The sequence below is a fragment of the Vanellus vanellus genome (genome assembly GCF_965231255.1).
Source record: "Vanellus vanellus genome assembly, chromosome: 14".
NCBI classification, from domain to species: Eukaryota; Metazoa; Chordata; class Aves; order Charadriiformes; family Charadriidae; genus Vanellus; species Vanellus vanellus.
This window is the reverse complement of record NC_138919.1, coordinates 20,038,678-20,058,583: the sequence shown is the minus strand read 5'-3', so window position 1 is coordinate 20,058,583 and position 19,906 is coordinate 20,038,678. Positions and strand designations below refer to the sequence as shown.

The window sequence follows — 19,906 nt, the reverse complement described above, 5'->3', positions numbered from 1 at the left end:
CCAAGTGAGGATCCAACTTCTCTCTTTCCCCCCTTCTTAAGAGTTATGTTAGTTGCTTCTTGGGTGGATTGTACTGCCTGAGCCACACGTGCTACGTGTGTGCTACGTGTACACGTACCACGTGTAGCCCAGACGAATTTTCATAAGGTTTCCTGCCGCAAGGATTCTCCCAGCGACCAGCTTTGCTGTCAGCAGGGAGCAGCTGCTCCCTCTTTTGCACCCCGCGTGGATCCGTCAAGCTGGGCTTGCCCAGGGGGGCCACAGCAGAGTGACAGAAAAGCTCTGCCATCTGATTATCTCCACTCTGTATTTGTGTATTTGTATTTTGCCTTTGTGTTAGCGTTTTACAGGATTTTTAAGACCAGCAAGTATATAGAGATTCTCTCATTGTATCTTTAAATTTACAGAGTACACAGGACAGCTTACAGCAACTCTACAAGAATAAAACATTAAACATAAAAGACAGTATACAGTGACAGGAAAATGCGTGAGCAACCACAGTTACCACTGCAGCTTATGTGAGCAAATAATTGTTTCGCTCTAATTTTTTTTTCTTTTCTTTAAACAAACAGTTCTACTTGCAGTGAAAGCAGTAGAGCCTGGTCTCTTATGGATTTGCATTTGGAGATCGTCCTTGTCCATACAAACTGAGGTCACACTGTACATCTTCCCTTAGCACTGCTCAGCCCTCTCGGCTATTCCTGACTACCTATTGTCAGGAAACTTAAACTCAGTATGCATGAGACTTTTGTCCAAGTTTGATTACAACCAATTATGTTCACAACTTAGCAATACAGAGGTGCAGCTGACTGGCAGACAAGTGAGCACTGCAGGAGGTGCAGCGTGAGCTTTGTTTCCCTAGAAATGCAGAATAGAAAACAAGTGTAAAGTTACTTCCCAGCATGAGCATTTTAACTGTATGCAAACAGTTAATTTGCTTTTAAAGTATTTATGAAACTTTCATATATTGCTTTTTACTAGACTAAGAGCTCAGGACTGCATCCTACACCACCACTTTTCAGACACGGCATCGGGCAGTTGCCTGCAGCCCAGTGAGAAGGGCAGGCTGTGGCCTTTTTTTGGATACTCCTCAGTAAGGACTAACCAAGGAATTTGCCGGCTTTGCGGTTGCAGGTGCCCATGGAGTCCCACCATTCCAGTCCTATAACCCCATACCTCTGGTTTGTTATTTCAGGTAAGATGCTTTTTACATTGCTGTTATAACAGTATTGGTTAATACTAACTGGCTTCGTTCAACTGATTTATCATAATTACAAATCCAGCATTTGAAGCTTTAAGACAACTTTTAGTATCAGTTGGGAGTAGCCAGCTGTCTCATTTCTGTCAGTCTTTACTGAGTCACAGTTTAAGCCATCTTTGTTCAAGTTACTGTTGCTCTAACATAATTGCAAGTGTGTCTTTAAATGATTAAAATTTAATATGAACATTCAGACGTGGCACAGCGATAACGAGAGGTAAACATGTTCATAGGTTGATTTTTGCCTGGAATGGGTAACTGAAATTCTCAGCTCCTGACCCTTTTCACACCCTCCCAGGCACGAGTGACCACAGAGCTGAACAGAGACCCACTGCCAGCTCAGGAGAGCGGGGATTTCCATGCCTATTTGTTGATGATCATGTTTCCTCTTTGGGTATTCCTGCTGTTTTGTAGGTGTTTCTGGTGCTCTGTGTCTCTCTGAGCCATGTCCCACCACCAGCTATCCAACCGGTAATCAGGAGATGGTGTGTTTTTCCTGAACAACCTGTTCAACAGGTATCTCAGTGTGGACGGAGCCCTAGCCACCCACAGGATGCTTTCGTGCAGGAGTCAAGACTGTGTGAAGACACACAGAGGTAAGCGCCACTATAGGATGCTGTGAGATCTCCAGGGATGCTGTGGGAATCCAGGAAAGCTGTGGGATGCTACGTGATCCCAGGGGTGCTGTGGGATGAGCAGGATCCGAGGCACACTGTGGGATGAGCAATATCCCAGGAAGACTGCGGGATTCCAAAGATGCTGCGAGATGAGTGGGACCCAGAGGTGCCGCAGGACCGCGGGGGGGGGGGGGGCTGCGGGAGGCTGTGAGTGCAGCGGGACGCCAGAGATGCGGCGGGACCGGTGGGACCGCGGAAGTGCTGCGGAACCCCAAGCAGCCCCGTGCGGGGGCAGCCGCCGCCGGAGGGGCACAGGGCCGCCGCTCGGGGACCCACCGGGGCCGCCCCCCGCGGCGGCGGGCGAGCGGCGGCGGCGGGGACCGCCCGGCCGGGACGGATCTCCCGCGGGGCGGCGGTTTTTTTATTCTAGTTCGCCTCGAAAGCGAGGGAATTGACAGCCTTGTTCTCTGATACACCTTCTAGATACAAAGAAAGTATCAGACATTCCTCTTTCCTTCTGAAATCCTCGTATATCTCAACTCCATCGCCGCCAATGATGAAAACACAGTGTATTCTTAATTTACATTCAGCTGCTGCCACTTAGGAATGAGTTGGAAATACTGCTTTTCTCAGATGTCTGTCTGTGATAAAGCGGTGACAAGTGGAAGGAGCATTAAAGATTTCTTTTGCTGTAGGGGACGTTTTGTTCTGCTTGGCCCTGCTTGCTTGTCTTTTAAGCACAGGAACTTAAATCAATTTGCTCATCTTCAGAGTTTTTCTGACAGTTCAAGATTTCAAATTCAGGTACGGCCCTATATCCCATCTGACTCCTGAAGGCTGTCTTTGAGCTTGTGACGCAGACCATGGTGAATTGAGACGCATTTCACATAGGCAGCATTTTATCTTCTGCTAATAAAAAATGATGGTCTATACCATTATTCTAGTTTTGACCCATTCATGAAAAACATTTGAATTCATGTTCTCTGCATTAGGGAGAGATTATTTTTTTTTTTTTAGTTTTTCATTGTTCTGGATACCATTTGCAAATAAATATTTAACATGCAACCTTTGTTATTTGTTTTCAGGATGCTTTCCTTAATATAGTATACAAACATTTTAAATGTTTGTAAAATGTGAAAATTACAATTAAACAAACTCAAACAATCTGAGCAGAAAATTTAAATGGGTCTTTTAAAAGAAATCATTGAAATCTAGAAATTTTGTAGCCAGTGTTTTGCTTTTGTCTTTATCTCTCTGAAACAGGTTGCATTAAAGTAAAACTTTGCTGCTGTGAATAGAGCTTGTTAACATGAAACTCACTGGAATCGTCTGTATCCAGGAGCGCTATGGAGCAATTTTCAACATGGAGGAGAAATTGTTACGTGTGTCTGGTAATAGAAGACAGTATTTCACTGACGGAAAACTTACACTGAGTGGGATAGCAACACCCTGGCGCCAAACCTCCAACTCCAAAGTGAACAGAAATGCTGGAGCAGTGAACGAAAAGAGTATGAGAGCAGTGGTGACGGGAGGCGGAGGCTATTTTGGATACAAGCTGGGATGTGCTCTTGCCAGCGCAGGAGCTTCTGTTGTTCTGTATGACATACACAAGCCAATCTGGGAGATTCCCAGTGGAGTCGTGTGTATCCAGGTATTATAAATTATATTTTCACAACAGCCAAAGTTTGGTCATTTGCCTTTTCCACAATGTCTTACTAGTTTTCACAGAATCCAAATATCTGATTGCAAATTATTGCAAATGTCAATAGCCATTTTAACTGTCTGGATATCCCATGTGATTTTTGGTCAACTGATTTTAGTATATCTGAAATAACGAAAACAATGAAACCTGTAATGTGCTTCTCCTCCTGACCCCGAAGTACTCCTCAGGACGCAGCCACTGCCCGCATCTGTGCCTTAATCACCTGTAGAATGAACACAGGGGTATTATGAGGCTTAACAAATGCTTTTAAAGTCCTTTGAGTTCTATGGAAGAAAAGCATGATTATCAGCAAGTACTGAAATGGGTCTAGTTTTTAGTCCCAGGATGTACAGTAAGTACAATTATATATATGCATTCCCGCTGTGCTAACCCACTACATGACAAATGCTAACCTGCAGCTTTGATTTCAAGTCCAAATATCTTTTGTTATGTGTTACAGGCAGATGTCAGAGATTATGATGCCATATTTGCAGCCTGTGAAGGGGCTGACTGTGTGTTTCATGTAGCTTCATATGGAATGTCAGGAAGAGAGCAAGTGAGTTCAAATAGTTTTGTTTTTTTTCTGTGTGACTGCCCACACTGAGGATGAGAGACTTGATGCTGTAACGCTGCATGTTAGATTTTATCTCTTCAAATTATCCCGAGAGCTGTTTTGGTAAATTGCTGCATGCAAACTGGTGTGCTAGCTGCAAGCAGTCTGCTTACAGTACTGTTTTCCTAGTTGTGAAATTATTTCTGCCCCATTAGAGGCTCCGCCAGCACCCTGGGCAGGCTTTTGAGCTGGAAATGGCATTGAAGAGTCCTGAAATAGTGTGAGGACAAAAGGAAAGACAAGGGAGGTTGGTTCCCTCCAAAATCCAGATCCTTCCCTAAACCTTTCACATGGAACTCCTAGGTGTAAGGTCACTGGGAGAAATAAAACCTGAATGAAATTATGAATTATTTTATATAACTAAATTATAACAATGGCTGTATTTCAAGTCTTAATTGTTTGCTATTGGGTAAAAAGCTGTAAGAAGCTGTACAAGTGGATGTACTTAACGTAGGACTCTGAGCCACAATTTTAATGATTAGAATGACAAACACACACAGACCCCTTCCTACCTTATTTAATAAAAGGAACTTCAGTAATTATCTTAACTGGATAGAATAGCTCATTCAAAGATGTTTGCAATTGAGCAATGCATACTTGGAATTGGTCATTGAAGTGCTACCGAAACACAGATATTTAACATATTGCTGCAAGATGTATAGTCACTGGGAATGTGTGTTCAGAAGCACCGCAATTCTCTTTGCTTCAAGCAGGCTAGTCTGTAAATACAAGAAAAATACAGGTGTAGTTTAAAAATAATGATTTGACTTCCTGAAGTCTGAAACAGCAGTCTAAATGACCTTTTTTACGATCAAAGCACTAAGCCCATTACACATATATAACATCCCCCTATTGAATTCAAAATGTATTATTATTAAAAAACACATATTTTTTTTTTTTCTTAATTTTCCTAGTTGCACAGAGAACAGATTGAAACTGTAAACATTAATGGAACAAGATTCATCATCGATGGTATGTTGTCCAGAGAAGCTGTGGCTGCCCCATCCCTGGAGGTGTTCAGGGCCAGGTTGGACGGGCTGGGAGCGAGCTGGGCTGGTGGGGGGTGTCCCTGCCCAGGGCAGGGGGTTGGAACTAGATGAGCTTCAAGGTCGCTTCCAACCTAAACCATTCAGTGGTTCTGTGATTCTATGTATCTAACCTTGCCATTGGGTGTTACATAGCACATCAAAATATTATTATACCACTTAGAAAAAGCCATTTGGCTTTTATGGCACACACTATTTTTTACCAAATACTTTGCATTTTTGGCAGAAGATGAGGAAACATGTCACTGGGTTTTTTTTATGCTCAATTCTGTTATGGGGTGTGATATGAGAGCCAGCACTGTAGTTCAGCTACTTCAGCTTTTCGTAATCATGTTTGACCTGATGTCAGAATCTGTATCGACATAAGTTGTTAACTCTTCCCATGTGTATTTTGTAGCAGTAAACCTCGTTACTATCTAATAGCTTGTGCACAGGTAGTGGGCAGCCCTTAAAGCAGATGGACTGCTAGCCACCTGGCTGGCTCGAGCTGAAGCCTGTCGCAGGAGCCTGGCAGCAGCCCTCCCAAAGGCACAAAGTTAGCTTATAGCATCCAAATTAAGATGTGCCAGGTTATGAAGCACTTGGTTCTACACCGTTGTCTTCCCTTTAAATATGCTTTGCATTTTAAATCACCCAATCATAAAATGGAAGGATTTGCTCTTTTAAGATTTGACAGTTTCTCAGAAAAAGCTCATACAAGCTTTTTTCCATATTCTTTCAGTTTCCACTAAACTTATTTACTTTATACATTGCTGCAGCCTGCAAACAAAGGAACATTGCTAGATTGATATACACGAGTACAGTAAATGTGGTGTTTGGAGGGCTTCCTATTGAAGATGGTGATGAGGAAACTGTGCCATATTTTCCTATAGAAAAGGTATTTTCATTGTATTATATTTCCATGTTTCCTCTTTGATTACTTTCATGGTTCTGAAAAAGCCTAGGGTTTTCATGACCATGTTTTGCCTGATGCCAGAATCCAGTGCCAAGAAAGAAAACTCTTTACACTCTTTGTAGATGCTATTCACAACCTTGACACATCCATTTTATGTACAAGGCAGTATATTTTTGTTTGTTTGTTTCCTATCAAGGCCTTGATTTTGGAAAATAACGCATACAGTATCCCATTAAAATTAATGAAATTCCACCTGGACATAGGGATTGTGTTATATGGCTTGGTGCCTCTTTGGCCATTTATTATTTACACGATTTTTCTGTTTCTCTCTTATTTAAGATGACATATATTCAATGTAGAGCTGATATGGAAAAATAGCCTATTTTTAAATGGTTTTATTGCACTCAAAAAGGAGAAAGTACTTCTGCTTGCTTTGCATACACAGTTGGTTTTTGTGTCCCTCTGTTAAGTGCTTCACAGTCTTTCAAGAAGTCGAGATGGATAGAGAAAATATTGAATAATATTTTGAATAATATATCAAATAATATTTTCTCTGGGACAGTGCTACAAGAAAATGAACAGGATAATTCAGACCAATTGTAGAATCTTCAAAACTTGGCTTTTAACTTTTCCATTACCTGAAAAAGAAATCCAGATTACAAAGTAGTGATCAGTTACATTCTTGGCAGCATTCAAAGCATACATATATTTATTGCTTCTCAAATGTGCTGAAATTAATTAACTGGATTTACATAAACAAAAACGTTTGCTTACCTTAGCAATATGCATGTGTTTTATCCTAAACTAATACCCCATAGCTTCTGTTTTTTGAGGTATTTCTTGCCATCTGCTAAGTAAAAACTAGCAGAGAAGAGATGCCCCTCTGCCTTATCATTTCAAGAACAGATAAAAACATATTTGCTTTTTCTCTGTAGCATGTTGACCATTATTCCAGAACCAAATCAATTGCAGAACAAATGGTACTAGCAGCTAATGGAACTCCACTAGCAGGTACTTTGGTCTTAGTGTGAATTCATAGTGGAATTTACTCCTCCTCTTCTTGTTCTCACTAACATCCTGTATCCTGTATCAATCCTTAGTGGACAAGATTGTCCAGCAATTATGAAGTCAAGTTATCTAATCTACTCCCTCTCACAAACAAAAAGATTTTCACTTAAAAATCACTTTTAATTTTTTTCAGTTCCCACAGTATCCATAAAAGGTTTCAGCATGGTAGCAATGAGTTCAGTATGTTAATTGAAAAGATGAAGACACCTATAAATTAAACAAAAACAAGTGTTTAATGTCACTGTATTATGCAATATAAGTAAAACATGAATGGTGATTTAAATTGTTACCCTCTCTCCCCAAGGTATATATTAAAATCTGAAGAAGCCATCTGATACTACAGCCTGGAATTATTTATTAGTGTTTCCCAAAGTTTTCCATGTTGAGGAAGCCAGTTACACACTTGAATACTTAAGCTCACCTGTGAGATACTATAACTGCCAGTGCAAAACAAACTAATGTAAAGTGCAACATGATTCTATGTGACCAGGTGATAACTGAGCTAAATTTAGCTGTAGACAACTTACAGAAAAAGACTCTCTTCACTTGATACTTGCAGAGGGCTATAAAGAGATATAAAGTCATTGATGGGCATTCCATCCCAATAGAAGTATTTTGTTTAAAAAATAAAGTTTTTTTTTCCTTATTTCCTCTTTTCTCAGCAGCTCTTCGCATCAAAGATGCTCTTAATTTTAGGAGCAATACACAGGTTTGCATTTGTCAATGAAATTAGTCACCATTCCAAACATCCCATTTTGATTCCGTGCCATAGCAGGGTTGAGTATTTTGTATGTTTTCAAGTACTATTAAGAACAGTTATCAGCAGATGATGAACCAGCCAACTGATGTACTTAGGAAGTGATTGGCTTTTTATGATGGACAGTCTTTACTTTCTTCCACTGAAGTTATCAGGAGCTTCTACAGCAGTAGCAGTGGGAGCTGGCTGTACCTACTGTTGAGAACCCTTCAGCTCGATCTTGTACTGCGAGTCAGTGTTTCCCATCTATAACTTTGTACGAGATTAGTTGGTTTTGTTCCACTTTCTTACCAGTAACTTGCTCACTTCAGCAAACTCATCACCATGGTTGGTATGTTCATTCACTGTTTTGGCACAGAGACAAAGGGATGGTTAGAAAGAGGTTTTGAAGTATCTAGTAATTTCTAGGAATCCAGTGATGCTGGCAGGACTTCTCTGAATCTTATCTTGCTATTTTGCATGTTCTGATTCTGCCAACTTAATGTCAAACTACTAATTCAACACCTTTTTGGTATGTATTATTTTGTAAGAGGGTGAAGCTAATTTATTTCAGAGTAAGTTCTGCTACCACAGTCTTTGTTTCATACAAAGATATAATGTAGTCATGTAAAAGTCACTTAAGAATGGTCTTATCAATTCTTGTAGCAGGTGGAATACTCTATACGTGTGTTCTCCGCCCACCAGGAATCTATGGACCAGAAGAGCAAAGACACTTGCCAAGGCTAGCAGTATGTATTTGAATTTTTAATCAGCTGAATTTTCTATTATATACGACAGCACCACTTATTCGTGTTACAAATTGACTGACCTTCTTATTGGGCAGCAATTCAACAATTCAATTGCCTGTTGAGGATATTATAACTTTTGTTAACAGGCACTATATTATATCTGTAAAGAATGTATAGTACATTTAAAAAGCCCTTTTTTGAAATACAAACACATGTAAGTCCAGCTTTACAATTTAATGCTTACTATAATTATAAGATTCAGGCCAATCTATGATATTTCAAATGCCTGTCTGCAGACAACTTACACCAAATGGTTTAAAATATTAATGAAAAGAGATACGGCAAAATATCTTATTTCCAGTCTCAACTATTAACAGCAATACAAGCTACGGAGTCAGAAGCACCTTCTGGTACAGTAGGTTACTGAAGGGCAAACAGCTAACGTGCTTATGCTTTACTCTTTTTCACTTGCTGTCTTTTAAATTGTAGGACTAGGACAGTGTTTAGAATATGTTCCATGTAAAATTATATGAGTCCATTATTTTAAAAGCATCAGTACATTATAAAGTTACGTACAGCTTAGAGGAAATAATAGATTCAAGCTGACCACATAATAAGTATTTTTGGTTTGTGGCTGAGGTAGGGAATTATACTGAAGTCAGCCAAAATACACTTTATCATCTTCTAGATAAAATAATTTTTAAGAATGGCAAATGTAATTTTTGTTAAATGTTTTCTTTAGCCCCCCCTAAATATAGTCTTTTAAAATATGCATTTAAGACTTTAAGCTTATTTATTATGCCCATTTTAAGGCATGATGTAACTGTCAAATTTTGCAGTTTCTAAAATGTACCTGTTAAATGAAAAATGTGACACCTAGAATTACATTCAATTTTTCCCAGTCAAAGCTATTTGTTAAATTTGATCCAGTTTTGTGAATACTTTTGTTCCATTCAACTGTATTGTACCTTTCCATACAATATTTTACTTATCCTTAGAAGAGACTTGTATTTTTTTGTAAATTCGGGATGTGTTGTGTTCAATACATTCTTCAGTCCTTCCTCAGGGCAATATTTTTAAGCTTTCTGCACTTCTCTTGATTCTTTTTAATGGATTCATGTAATTTTTTTAAGTAGAGACAAACCTACATTTAGCTGGACAAGAAAGTGCACTGTGCCTCATTTTAAAACCCATTTTGCTTTGGTTTCATGTTTGTTTATGTCTACAGAAGAATATTGAGAGGGGGCTACTTAGCTTCAAGTTTGGGGATCCTTCGGCTAAAATGAACTGGGTGCATGCAGAGAACCTGGTACAAGCTCAAATTCTAGCTGCTGATGCTCTCACCCCTGAAAAGAACTACATAGCTGTAAGTAAACAATAAAAGCACCAGTTTTCATTCGACAGTGGATCCTGCCACTGGGTCCTGTACTATAGTAACTACTGCAGTAGCAGTAATTTATGCATGGGTTAGAGTACTTTAGCTTATGTTGTTGCCTCTGTTTTTAGTTGACAAATGTGGTATGAACAGTGTGGGACCTGGCAGCACTGGCTGTGCAGCATGTTAAGAGTTGGAATATTCAGTTCTGTAAGAGTATCTCCATCTTTGCATTTTTGTAATACAGTATTTGTCATTTCTGGAAGATGAGCAAAGAATGTTTGCTATGTGGGAAGTGAAACTGGAAGTTCAGGCAGATTTATCCCCTGTTCCCCTGCATATAGATCCAGACTTAAAGTTCTGAACAGTGATCATCAGTTCTTCCCATACCACATGCAAATAAAAGCACAGTTTATTTGGGTTCAATGATTTTAAAAATAGTTGCAGCTGTTTTCCTCCTTGTAAACACATTTTTTTATTTGACCTAGAAGCACTACCCTTAAAGGTTATTAGAAAGATTTTCAAAGTAGATTAAACTACTTTTTTTAAAAAACCCTAAAAGCAAAAGGGAAAGAGGTAGCTTAGGCCTTGGTTACACAGATGGAGTCTTATGGATTTCAATGAGTCTTAACTAGATTGAGAGCAGAACACGTCCCACCATTTGGTGACTGCAGTCAACAGCACAAGTTAGATATGGCACCACTTTGGTGCATTTGGTAACCTCTGCATAGTCAGCATACTGTACAGTCACATCTGTAATAAAAATTATACCAAGGCACGTTAATCACATAAACCACTTGTCCAACAATTTCAGTGCACACATCAGTGCAACTGATTGAAACACATGTAGATAGTTTGTTGGCTTCTATGTACATCCACACATATTTTATATTGCTGTATTCTTTTTAAGCTATTCTTAAGGAGTGAGATAAAGATGTCAACATATATACAGTATTATTTTTACTGATTTGTCTCTTGTCTACCTCTTTAACAGAGTGGCCAGGTGTATTTCATTCATGATGGTGAAAAATTCAACCTTTTTGAATGGTTAACTCCACTTGTATGTACAATATATACTTCATCTCCAAATACATTAATTTCTTTGACTGTACACAACTGCAGCTTTTGTGTGCATGTTACATTTGGTATGTTTGCTTTGGGTGAGAGAGTTCTATTCCAAATGTAGGTTTAATTCCTGCTTGAAGTTCAATGTGATTAGCGCTGTAACAAAGCCTACCTAAAATACTACATTAAAGCAACTGTCTTCACTGAGATCAAAGAACCATCTAAACCAGTATCCTCTTTTGAGTTGCCATTATCTTCAGGTTTTGGGCATACATCTGTTAATGGTGGCCATTTTGGGTGGACAAAAAAATATTAACCCTAATTATTAATCTGTAATATACATTCTTGTCAAAAGATCATTTTATTGTTAATGATGGGCTCAAAACCATAAATATGTCACAATGTTATCAGCACACCATGACATTTCGATCGATTATTATCAACATTTTTTTCCTTTTATTTGAGACTACCACTTCAAAATTACATAGTGTCTGCATGTGACATTTAACTGGAATCCCCTGAAAAATTAAAATTCAAATAGTAACAGCAATGACGATTTTTTTCTGTTTTATCAGTAAATACTTCCACAAATATATGTATTGAAACTTTAAAACTGGTTTGAGGTTTGTGTTTTATTCACTGCTTTTTAAATTTCTTTCAGTTTGAAAGATTAGGTTGCAGTAAACCACGGATACGTATTCCGACTTCCTTAGTTTATGCATCAGGTAAGAATATTTTATCAACATTTTTCTTTCCTGTCCACATTACCCTTATTCCTAATTGTAATATAATGTGTTTTGGTTTGTTTTGTTTTTAATTTTCCCACAATTTTCAGTTTCACGTATAAAAATAATATGCTCTGGGCTCATCTAGTGTGAAGCAGTTAAGAGGTGAAGTTCAGCTCTATACAGTGTGTTGAAACCAGAATGATCTGTTATTTAAGTCTTACAAAACCAGATTTTTTTGTAGGACTTAACAGATGTATACCTTTGTGGAGTTAATAGTATAAATATTAAATGTAAAAATCCTTGACTTAATGAAATACGCTGAAGAGTATCTGCTTTGCTGCATGGGTAAATTTCTTGTTCTCCTGTATCCCATGCTCTCTCCAGAATCAACCCCAACGTGCTGCTAAGACAGAATCCAACTTTGAGTACTTTGTTGTTCCCACATTTTTTTTATGAAGTCTCATGATCTTTTCACTAGACCTGTCACCAGCCCTCCAAACACTTTTCACACAAGTGCCCTAATTCAGGCTGACAACTTTTAAGATTAAATCCACCCCCTTGTGAGCAAGTAGCCCTGTTGCTGTTAGTAATGGTGCACTGAGCTCTTAGGCTATGATTATTCTTCACTATCATATGCAGGGCAAGATATGCCACAAGCATAATGGTACAGCAATTACTATTCTTACCTCAAGTAGAAAACTTTTGTTATGCAGCCATGATAATGGAATACCTTCATCTGATGCTGAAACCATTCATTGAACTGTCCCCACTGCTGACCAGAAATGAGGTAAAGTCTTTGTAAACTCCCCTTGATTCTCACAGGATGCATATATACATGTTAATACTGAGGTATAATTTAAGATTAAGCCAGTAGAAAGTAAAACCCACCCAGTACTACTTTATGCTTGTTACCATAATCTTTTAAAAGATAAAGAGTTTATGCTTGCAGTCTGGGAGAGGCTCCTTCAGCTCCTTCCTTCCAAGGAAGGCTTTGGCTGGTCAGCTGGACCCTAATTTCTGAAGATATTTAAGCACCTAAGAGAGGGCTTTTATCCACCTCCTTGGGTACGTAAACAAGAGTGCAGAACATTTTTTGTGGATGTTCAAGATACTGCTTTGCAGCTTCTTACTGCCTCTTTGTGCTTTCAAGATTGTCCTTTTGAGTGAACAGTTTTAAAGATAATGTGAAATGTCAATGGGACATTGACATAATTTTTTGAATTAATTTTACATTTCCTTAAACTGTGTCTTTGCTACCATTTACATACCTATTTCCTATGTATTCCTATCTTTGTATGTTGACTCTTTGGCCTTAGGTACAGAACATTTCTATAACTCATACATTTCGAATAGACAAGGCACGGAGTCAGCTAGGATACAGCCCAGAGAAGTTTGCATTTGCTGATTCCGTGGACCATTACATTAAAACAAGACCAGAAGCCCAGAATCATCACATCTTCTTCAAAGTTTTGCTTTCTTTAATTGTTAGTTTAAGTTTGATCTTTCTTTCTTTAAGATTTGATGGCCTTTCAGTTTTGCTTTTTTTTAAAGAAACACAACATTGACTTGCATAAACTGCATGTACTCAGTCACAGTACTGCTACCTGGATCATTTGAATCTCAATAGTTACTGGCCCCGGTGCAATAAACAGGTGGTTCTTTTTAGACTTCAAAACAGAGTTGTAACGTATCAGTAGCTGTACTTGTGAAATTAAAATACAGTAATTACGGCCAAATCACTGAAACACAGTGGAATCAAGATTGTTGCATCTGTTTATTTCACACCAAAACCCCACAACTTTCCAAATTGATTGCTGAAGTAAATGAGAACCTGCAGAAAGAGCTACAGCCAGCCTGCAGTGCTTCATCAGTGAAGAAAAATGGCTAATATAAGGAGAAAGATTGACCACAGCTCCTGCCATGGCTCACTGCCTTGGGGAACAGAGGGACAACAAAACGGATGGACAGAACAGATTACTGTAAATAACAGATACCAGCTGTACAGAGTTCACACTGTGAATTTCTTTACTGAATCACCTGTATCACTGTATATGAGGGAAAATAAATATGTATTCAAGACTTTGCTGAAGTCAGTCCTGTGCCTCTGTGCAGACTGTTCCAGAACCAGTCCCCACCCTACCCCTGGGGTGCAGAGCCATCTGCGACAGCACCTCACGGCAGTTTGCAGGCCTTGAGGATACATGCAGGTGGTTCTTCACCAGTCAAAACTGTGTATTTTAGTTAAATTGGAAGTTATTAACTAAGTTATATTAGTTAAGTGCATTTATGTCTCAGTAGAGGAATCTGCCACTATGGGTTGCACCGATCGTTGTACTGCTTCCACAACAACAAACATATTTTAGTTTTTCACCTAATTTCTAAACTATAGCAGTTGTACTGAGCAAATCACTACAGTAGCTAGTGAACAATGTGCTTTTCGAGTTGCTGTTCAACTAAAATGGGTCTGAAAAGCTGGGGGGCTGGAAGGCCACACGCCCTCCTATCCCCCACTCACGTTGGTGATTTATCACAGAAATCTCCCTCCTCACTGCACCTTTTCCAGCCTGTAACATGGGTAGGGAGCAATCAGGAGCAGGATGCAAGCAGAAAGTGTGAGCTTGGGAAAGGGCTAGGGATGAGGCAGGAGAGCTAGAAGAATCAACGTCGGGGAGGGGGGGGGGCGGTTATCACAGATGGATTTGAGAATTCAGGAGAAGGTGAGCGTGCTCAGACCTCACCTCAGTCCAGGGCAGGCAGCAGATGCCAGGCACAGGGCCTGCAGGTTGAGGGGGCAGTAACCCAAACACAGAACTTCCAAAATTAGTATTTCTGATTTTAAGCCAAAAGACATGCCATGAAGCGAAGCCACTTTCCTTCGTACATACCACAGATTTCTACAATTCGATTTTAACGACCGTGGGTGGCAAACCTCCCCGAGGCGCCGTGCCCGGCCCGGCCGCCCCGTGGCAGGGCCACCACCGCGGCGGCCACGCTGGTCGGGCGGCGAAAAGGAGCCGCCGCCACGGGGACAAAACAACTTGGCAGCGGTGGGATTCGAACCCACGCCATCGAAATGACTGGAGCCTAAATCCAGCGCCTTAGACCACTCGGCCACGCTACCGCCTGCGTGCTCAGCCGCCCGCCAGACCTCTTTCAGGGGGGCGGCGCCGTCGCTCTCCCCACCCACCCGTCTCTGCGCTACCGGAGCGCCCGCCCTCCCCGGGAAAGGCAATGACTGCCGCGACCACCTCGCTCTCCGGCGGAGGGTTCCGTGGCCGGGGCTGCTGACGGTGCCGCCGGGGCTCTTCCTCCGCACCAGGCCCCGCAGGCTCCCCGGGACCCGGGCAGCGGCCCCCATCCTCTCCCGGCGATCGGCCGCGCCTCGGGGCAGTTTGTCCGCGGCGGGCACGGGCCCGCGTCCTAGCAAGGCGCTGCCCGGGGCCGTGCTCGCCCCAGCAGCAGCGGCGGGGCCCCAGCTTGTCCTCAGGAGGGCGCACATCTGTCCCCCCCAAGGGGTGTCCCTGCCGTGGCCGCGCAGGCAGGAAGGCAGCCCTTCGCTGGGACCCGGGCAGCCGCAAGAGCGGGTCTGCGCCCACCTCCCCGCAGGAAGAGGGCCCGGCCTGCTCCCGCCCCGCGAGCAGGAACCCACCCGCCTGCTCTCCCGGCCTCGCTCGGGGGGGCGGCAGCCTCCCGGCCCGCCGCGGCCCAAGTGCCGCCCGCCGAGTCGCACGCCCGGGGCTGCGGGGCAGTGACCTTCCCGGGCAGCTGCCGACCTGGCACCGCAGTGTGTCTTCAGCTGAACCGTTCCCACCCGAAATGGGAGGCCGCTAGCTGCCTTTATCTCGGTGCTCAGCACGCAGCAGCGGGGGCTGGTACAAAGGGCAGCTGGTGGCCCGGGCTGCCCATACACAGCTCGCTGTCCTGCCTCGCCGGGGCCTGGCTTACCTGCTGCTGCTGCTGAGTTCGGGCATGGTGTAAGCAGGTGCTTCTCCTGTCCACCTCAATGAGGGAGTTGGGTCTGGCAACCAGAGCCAGATTCAAGCTGTCACTGGTGAGTAGAAAGACGAATTCTCTGACCTTGGGAGGCCTGCAGGAGGAATTTCTGTAATTACTTTGTGGACAGAGCTCAAAACATCAAGACTAAATGCTGTGCAATTAATACAGAGAAAGTATGTCTACCCTTGCTTTTCCTCCTGTAGGAAGCCATGCACTGGTGCTCCAGGAAGTTTTATACGTGTACATTATATGCACCTACCATATGGTGGGTGAAGTTTATCACCAACTGGATTTACCTTCTAAGAAGGGACTGTCATAGCAGTATGTAGGCACAAATTGTCAGAGAGAGTTAATTGATTTACAGGCAGTTTTTCATCTGGATTTTCAAATTAATGCAGATCAAAATTGCTCTGAAAGTTAGTATCATCTGGGGTGTGCTTTCCTTTTTCCTTTCAAAAACCGGCATTCCCTAGAGCAGCAATTTCTAAACAGAACCTCATTTAATATGACCATACTGGGACTTTGCAAGCTTCAGTGCTCTTGGAAAAAATATATGTGTTGCTGAGCATACTAAATGAAAGAATAATGTACTAGACTTGCAGGTTGCTAATTTCCTAGGTTGCCATTTTAAATTTAATTTTTAATATTTTCAAACAAAAAATGAATGTGAATCAAACTCCTCAAGTGTTAAGGATATAATAGAAAACATCTAAATATAAAACTAAAACCAGAAGATGAAGCATTTCTGAGCTAATATCTAATATGTAATTTCATTATACATCTTGTTTTAGTATTTCATCAAACACTTTTTCATCAGCACTGACTGTTAAGAAGATATTACAGGGAAGAGAAGCACCAGTCTTAAAACTGAAAGTAAGTACACTCTTGCATCGGGGTACCAGAGCTGGCTTATTTAAAAGCATGAGAAATGCGTAGCTTGAGACAGTATGACCTAACTATATTCTTAATACAGCAGAACACTGTCTATGAGGATATTTAGCATAGCACTGCCGTATGCCAGTGGGTCCCTCTTGGTCCAAAATGATGTTGTGGATTTAGATGAGTTTAAAGCCAGTTACTCTTATGACTTGCTCAGTTGTGCTCATGTGTCACATCGGTAACGGTTTTCCACTGTTATCAGTAGCCTATGATAGCAGATGGTGATTTTTTTAACCCTTATCAACACACTTTCATGCAGTGGGAACCGGGCATCTGGCTTCCACCAGGCCTTTGGACCTAATTCGATGAGCCTGCCCTCTTCCCAAGCCCTGCCGCTGGCTGCAGCTCTCCCCCGGGCGCTTGGCTGGGCTGCCCGCAGAATGAGTAGCGGAGAGGTGCACGTTTTGGTGCTAATGGGGCAGAAGTGCCCAGTTTTCACTAGTTAATATTTACAACAGTGACTTGCAGCTGGGAGGTGAATAGGACCTCAGAGGTTTTCTCCCCAATCCTCAAATGTTGTGTTTAATTTGAGCTTAAACTCTCCAGGAATTTGAGGCTAGGTGCTACAGGCACCCCGAAACGTGCCTGTAGGAAGCAGTGTGAAATGGCAGCTCAGTCAAGTCTCTGCTTTACATTCTCAAACGAGAGCTGCACCCTCAGCATAGTGCTGGAAATTGCTGCCAAAATTACAGGTACCCTCAAATTGCAGGCAGCGTTCCTGCACACACATGCTGCTCCCTCCAGTCCCCAAGATAAAGCTACAGTTTAATTTATGTAAGTAATGGTGGTGATAGGCGGTGTTCCTGACAGAGTCAGAGCATCTGCTCTGTGTGTTTTTAATTAAATATTTGTAATCTTACTCCTGAAGATTATCTCGGCACCAGCGTTGCAGCAGCATTTCTCTCTCTGTGTTGCCTCACTCTTTGGAGAGCTCCGGGATCGTGCACTCTTCTGTCTGTGGTGCCACAAGAAATCATCCTTCTGTCACGAAGGACGTACTCACGCGGTCCGTCTTGGTTTTGTATCTTACATTAAAAAGCACTAATGAGGATTATTTACTTGAACACAAGATGTGATGTGCCTGCTGCTCCCTCTCGCCTGGGATTCCCCCGTCTCTAACACCTAACAGTGCTAATCGGGAGTTTTCGCCTCAAATTTTCAACGTTTTTCTCACAGGAATGAAGTGTCCGAGAGCCTCCCCCGCCACCTTGGCTGCCGAGCGGCGGCTGAGGAGAGCGCCGGCCACCGCCCGTCCGCGCGCTGGGCGGGAAGGCGGCGGCCGCGCGGGCGGTGAGGGGCGGTGCCGCTGCCCGCCCCCCCCCCCCCCTCGGCAGGGCGGCTGCGCGCCCGCCCCCACGGCAGGAGGCGGTGGCGGCAGCGGGATCGGCCGGCACCGGCCGGCGCGGCGGGGCCGGGCCGGGCCGGGCCGCACCGACCCGGTAGGTGCGGTGCGGTGCGGTGCGGGGGCCGGCACCGGCACCGGCACCGGCGGGGGGGCGGACCAGCGGAAGCCGTCGCCAGGCTGCTCACGGGTCGGAGGGCGGAGTGGGCGGTTTTAGTGACAGAAAATGGTGAACAACTTGGCGGTTCGAGCGTGTAAAAGGCTGGCGGCCAAGGCGCGAGCTTCTGCCGTAACCTAAAATTGATAACGTGATATTTTTGAGTTGCGCGGCACTCCCGCACTTACGCCTGGAGATGATAGTTTAACCCATATATGTTTCCAGGACCGTGCAATTAATTTTAGGGCACGCCCCGTTTAAAAGTCCCGAAATCCCGTTTCTAACTGTAGGCCGGCGAGCGCGGAGCGGCCGGCGGGGGGAAGGCGCTGGCCCGTGGGCCGCGGGCCGGCGCGGGGCGGCCTTGGGGACTGCTCGTATTTGGATAATTGTTCAAATGCTCGATATGCATAAAGCGTGGGGTGATTAACAACATGGAGTACGGAGCAAATGCTTACAAAAAGTCGGTGATAGTTAATTGTTCAGTGTATTTAAAGCCCGTTGAAATAACAGAGCTATTAATGGCAATAGAGGGGCATTTTAAAGTTGCCTTGAAAGTTCCTTTTCTGGCCTTTTATACTGTCATATTTTAGCCGCTGGTAACGTAGCGTTCGTTTGCGTGTTTGGCAGAAGGGTGGACTTGACTCGGAAGGGTTGTTTCTGTGCTTTACTGCTTGCAGCGCTGAAAGCCGTTTGTGTGTTTGAAGCTGCGGTGTTCCCTTGCACGGGGTTTTGAGTCTCAAATGCTTCGTTGCTGAGCGGGCGCAAACGAACCCTCCATTTGCTTTGTGAGTTTTGCATTGTTGCTCTCTAACACTCTCTGGCTAATGCAATGCATCGTTCCAGATGTGCTTGCAGACAAACAGGATGTGATTTGTGCCATGGTGTTTGCAGTAGTGATGCACTGGAAGGGACAGGAAGTAAAGGCTTCTCATTAGAAGATCTGTACTTGGTAAGACCAGGTTTGTCAAAGGTAGCCAGTGAGTTCAGACATTTCTGTTTTTTTAATCTGTTTTTTATCAGAGCTGTTACCTTGACTCACTAAACCTGTTTTCTTGCCAGTGCGTGGTGCAGATGAGAATAGACATTGGCTTCGCAGGGGTTGGTTGGGTGTTTGGACGTGCTACAGGACGTTAACCTGGCAGTGGGGTTGTTCTGCACTGTATTATGTAGCTTTGAGTCTGTAGTTCATAAAGATGACAATACGTTGTAAGGTGCACAGCCTGTATAGTTGCTTAGGTTAAATTTCAAATCTATATTTTAAAATAATGTTAATCTGAAAAAAGCAATCTCTCTCTTAAAAGAAAAAACTGCTTGTTACTGTTACAGGTATCCTGCTAGATGGCTTTAGCTGATGTGGTGTTAAACCGAAAGGGATTTAGTATAATACCAGGGAGAGGGAGGTCATTCTTGCTTTAATGCTTCTCTACAAGAGCAGGTGGGACTTCCTCTGTTCTAGGGTGGTTTCTGTTCCCCTGTCCTGTGCTAAAGTGGTGCAGAGGGCTGTGTCTGAGCTGAAACGGCTACTAAGAAGTAGCTGGAGGTGCTGCAGTTGTCCCTTCTTTTGCTGACTAGAGTAGAGCATTCCCATCGCTCAGCTCTTTGGGATGAGTTAAGGCAAGT

General features: G+C 42.9%; 2 protein-coding genes across 4 annotated transcripts in view; both read left to right on the top strand.

Annotated features, from left to right (window-relative positions):
- Positions 1–3,184: 3,184 nt before the first annotated feature.
- LOC309677887 (putative short-chain dehydrogenase/reductase family 42E member 2) lies at positions 3,185–13,417 on the top strand (the record flags this gene model as incomplete). Its single annotated transcript, XM_082490786.1, has 11 exons — positions 3,185–3,526; positions 4,038–4,133; positions 5,105–5,162; positions 5,995–6,113; positions 7,067–7,142; positions 8,602–8,684; positions 9,913–10,050; positions 11,054–11,119; positions 11,786–11,849; positions 12,566–12,639; positions 13,169–13,417. 11 exons carry the CDS (start codon positions 3,185–3,187, stop codon positions 13,415–13,417), a joined length of 1,365 nt encoding a protein of 454 aa, XP_082346912.1.
- Positions 13,418–18,204: 4,787 nt separating this feature from the next.
- EEF2K (eukaryotic elongation factor 2 kinase) overlaps positions 18,205–19,906 on the top strand; it is a 33,587-nt gene continuing 31,885 nt past the window's right edge. For all 3 annotated transcript variants that reach the window (XM_082490563.1, XM_082490562.1, XM_082490561.1), the window contains exon 1: positions 18,205–18,230. The gene's annotated coding sequence lies outside the window, so the exon portion shown is untranslated. The remainder of the gene's footprint in view (positions 18,231–19,906) is intronic.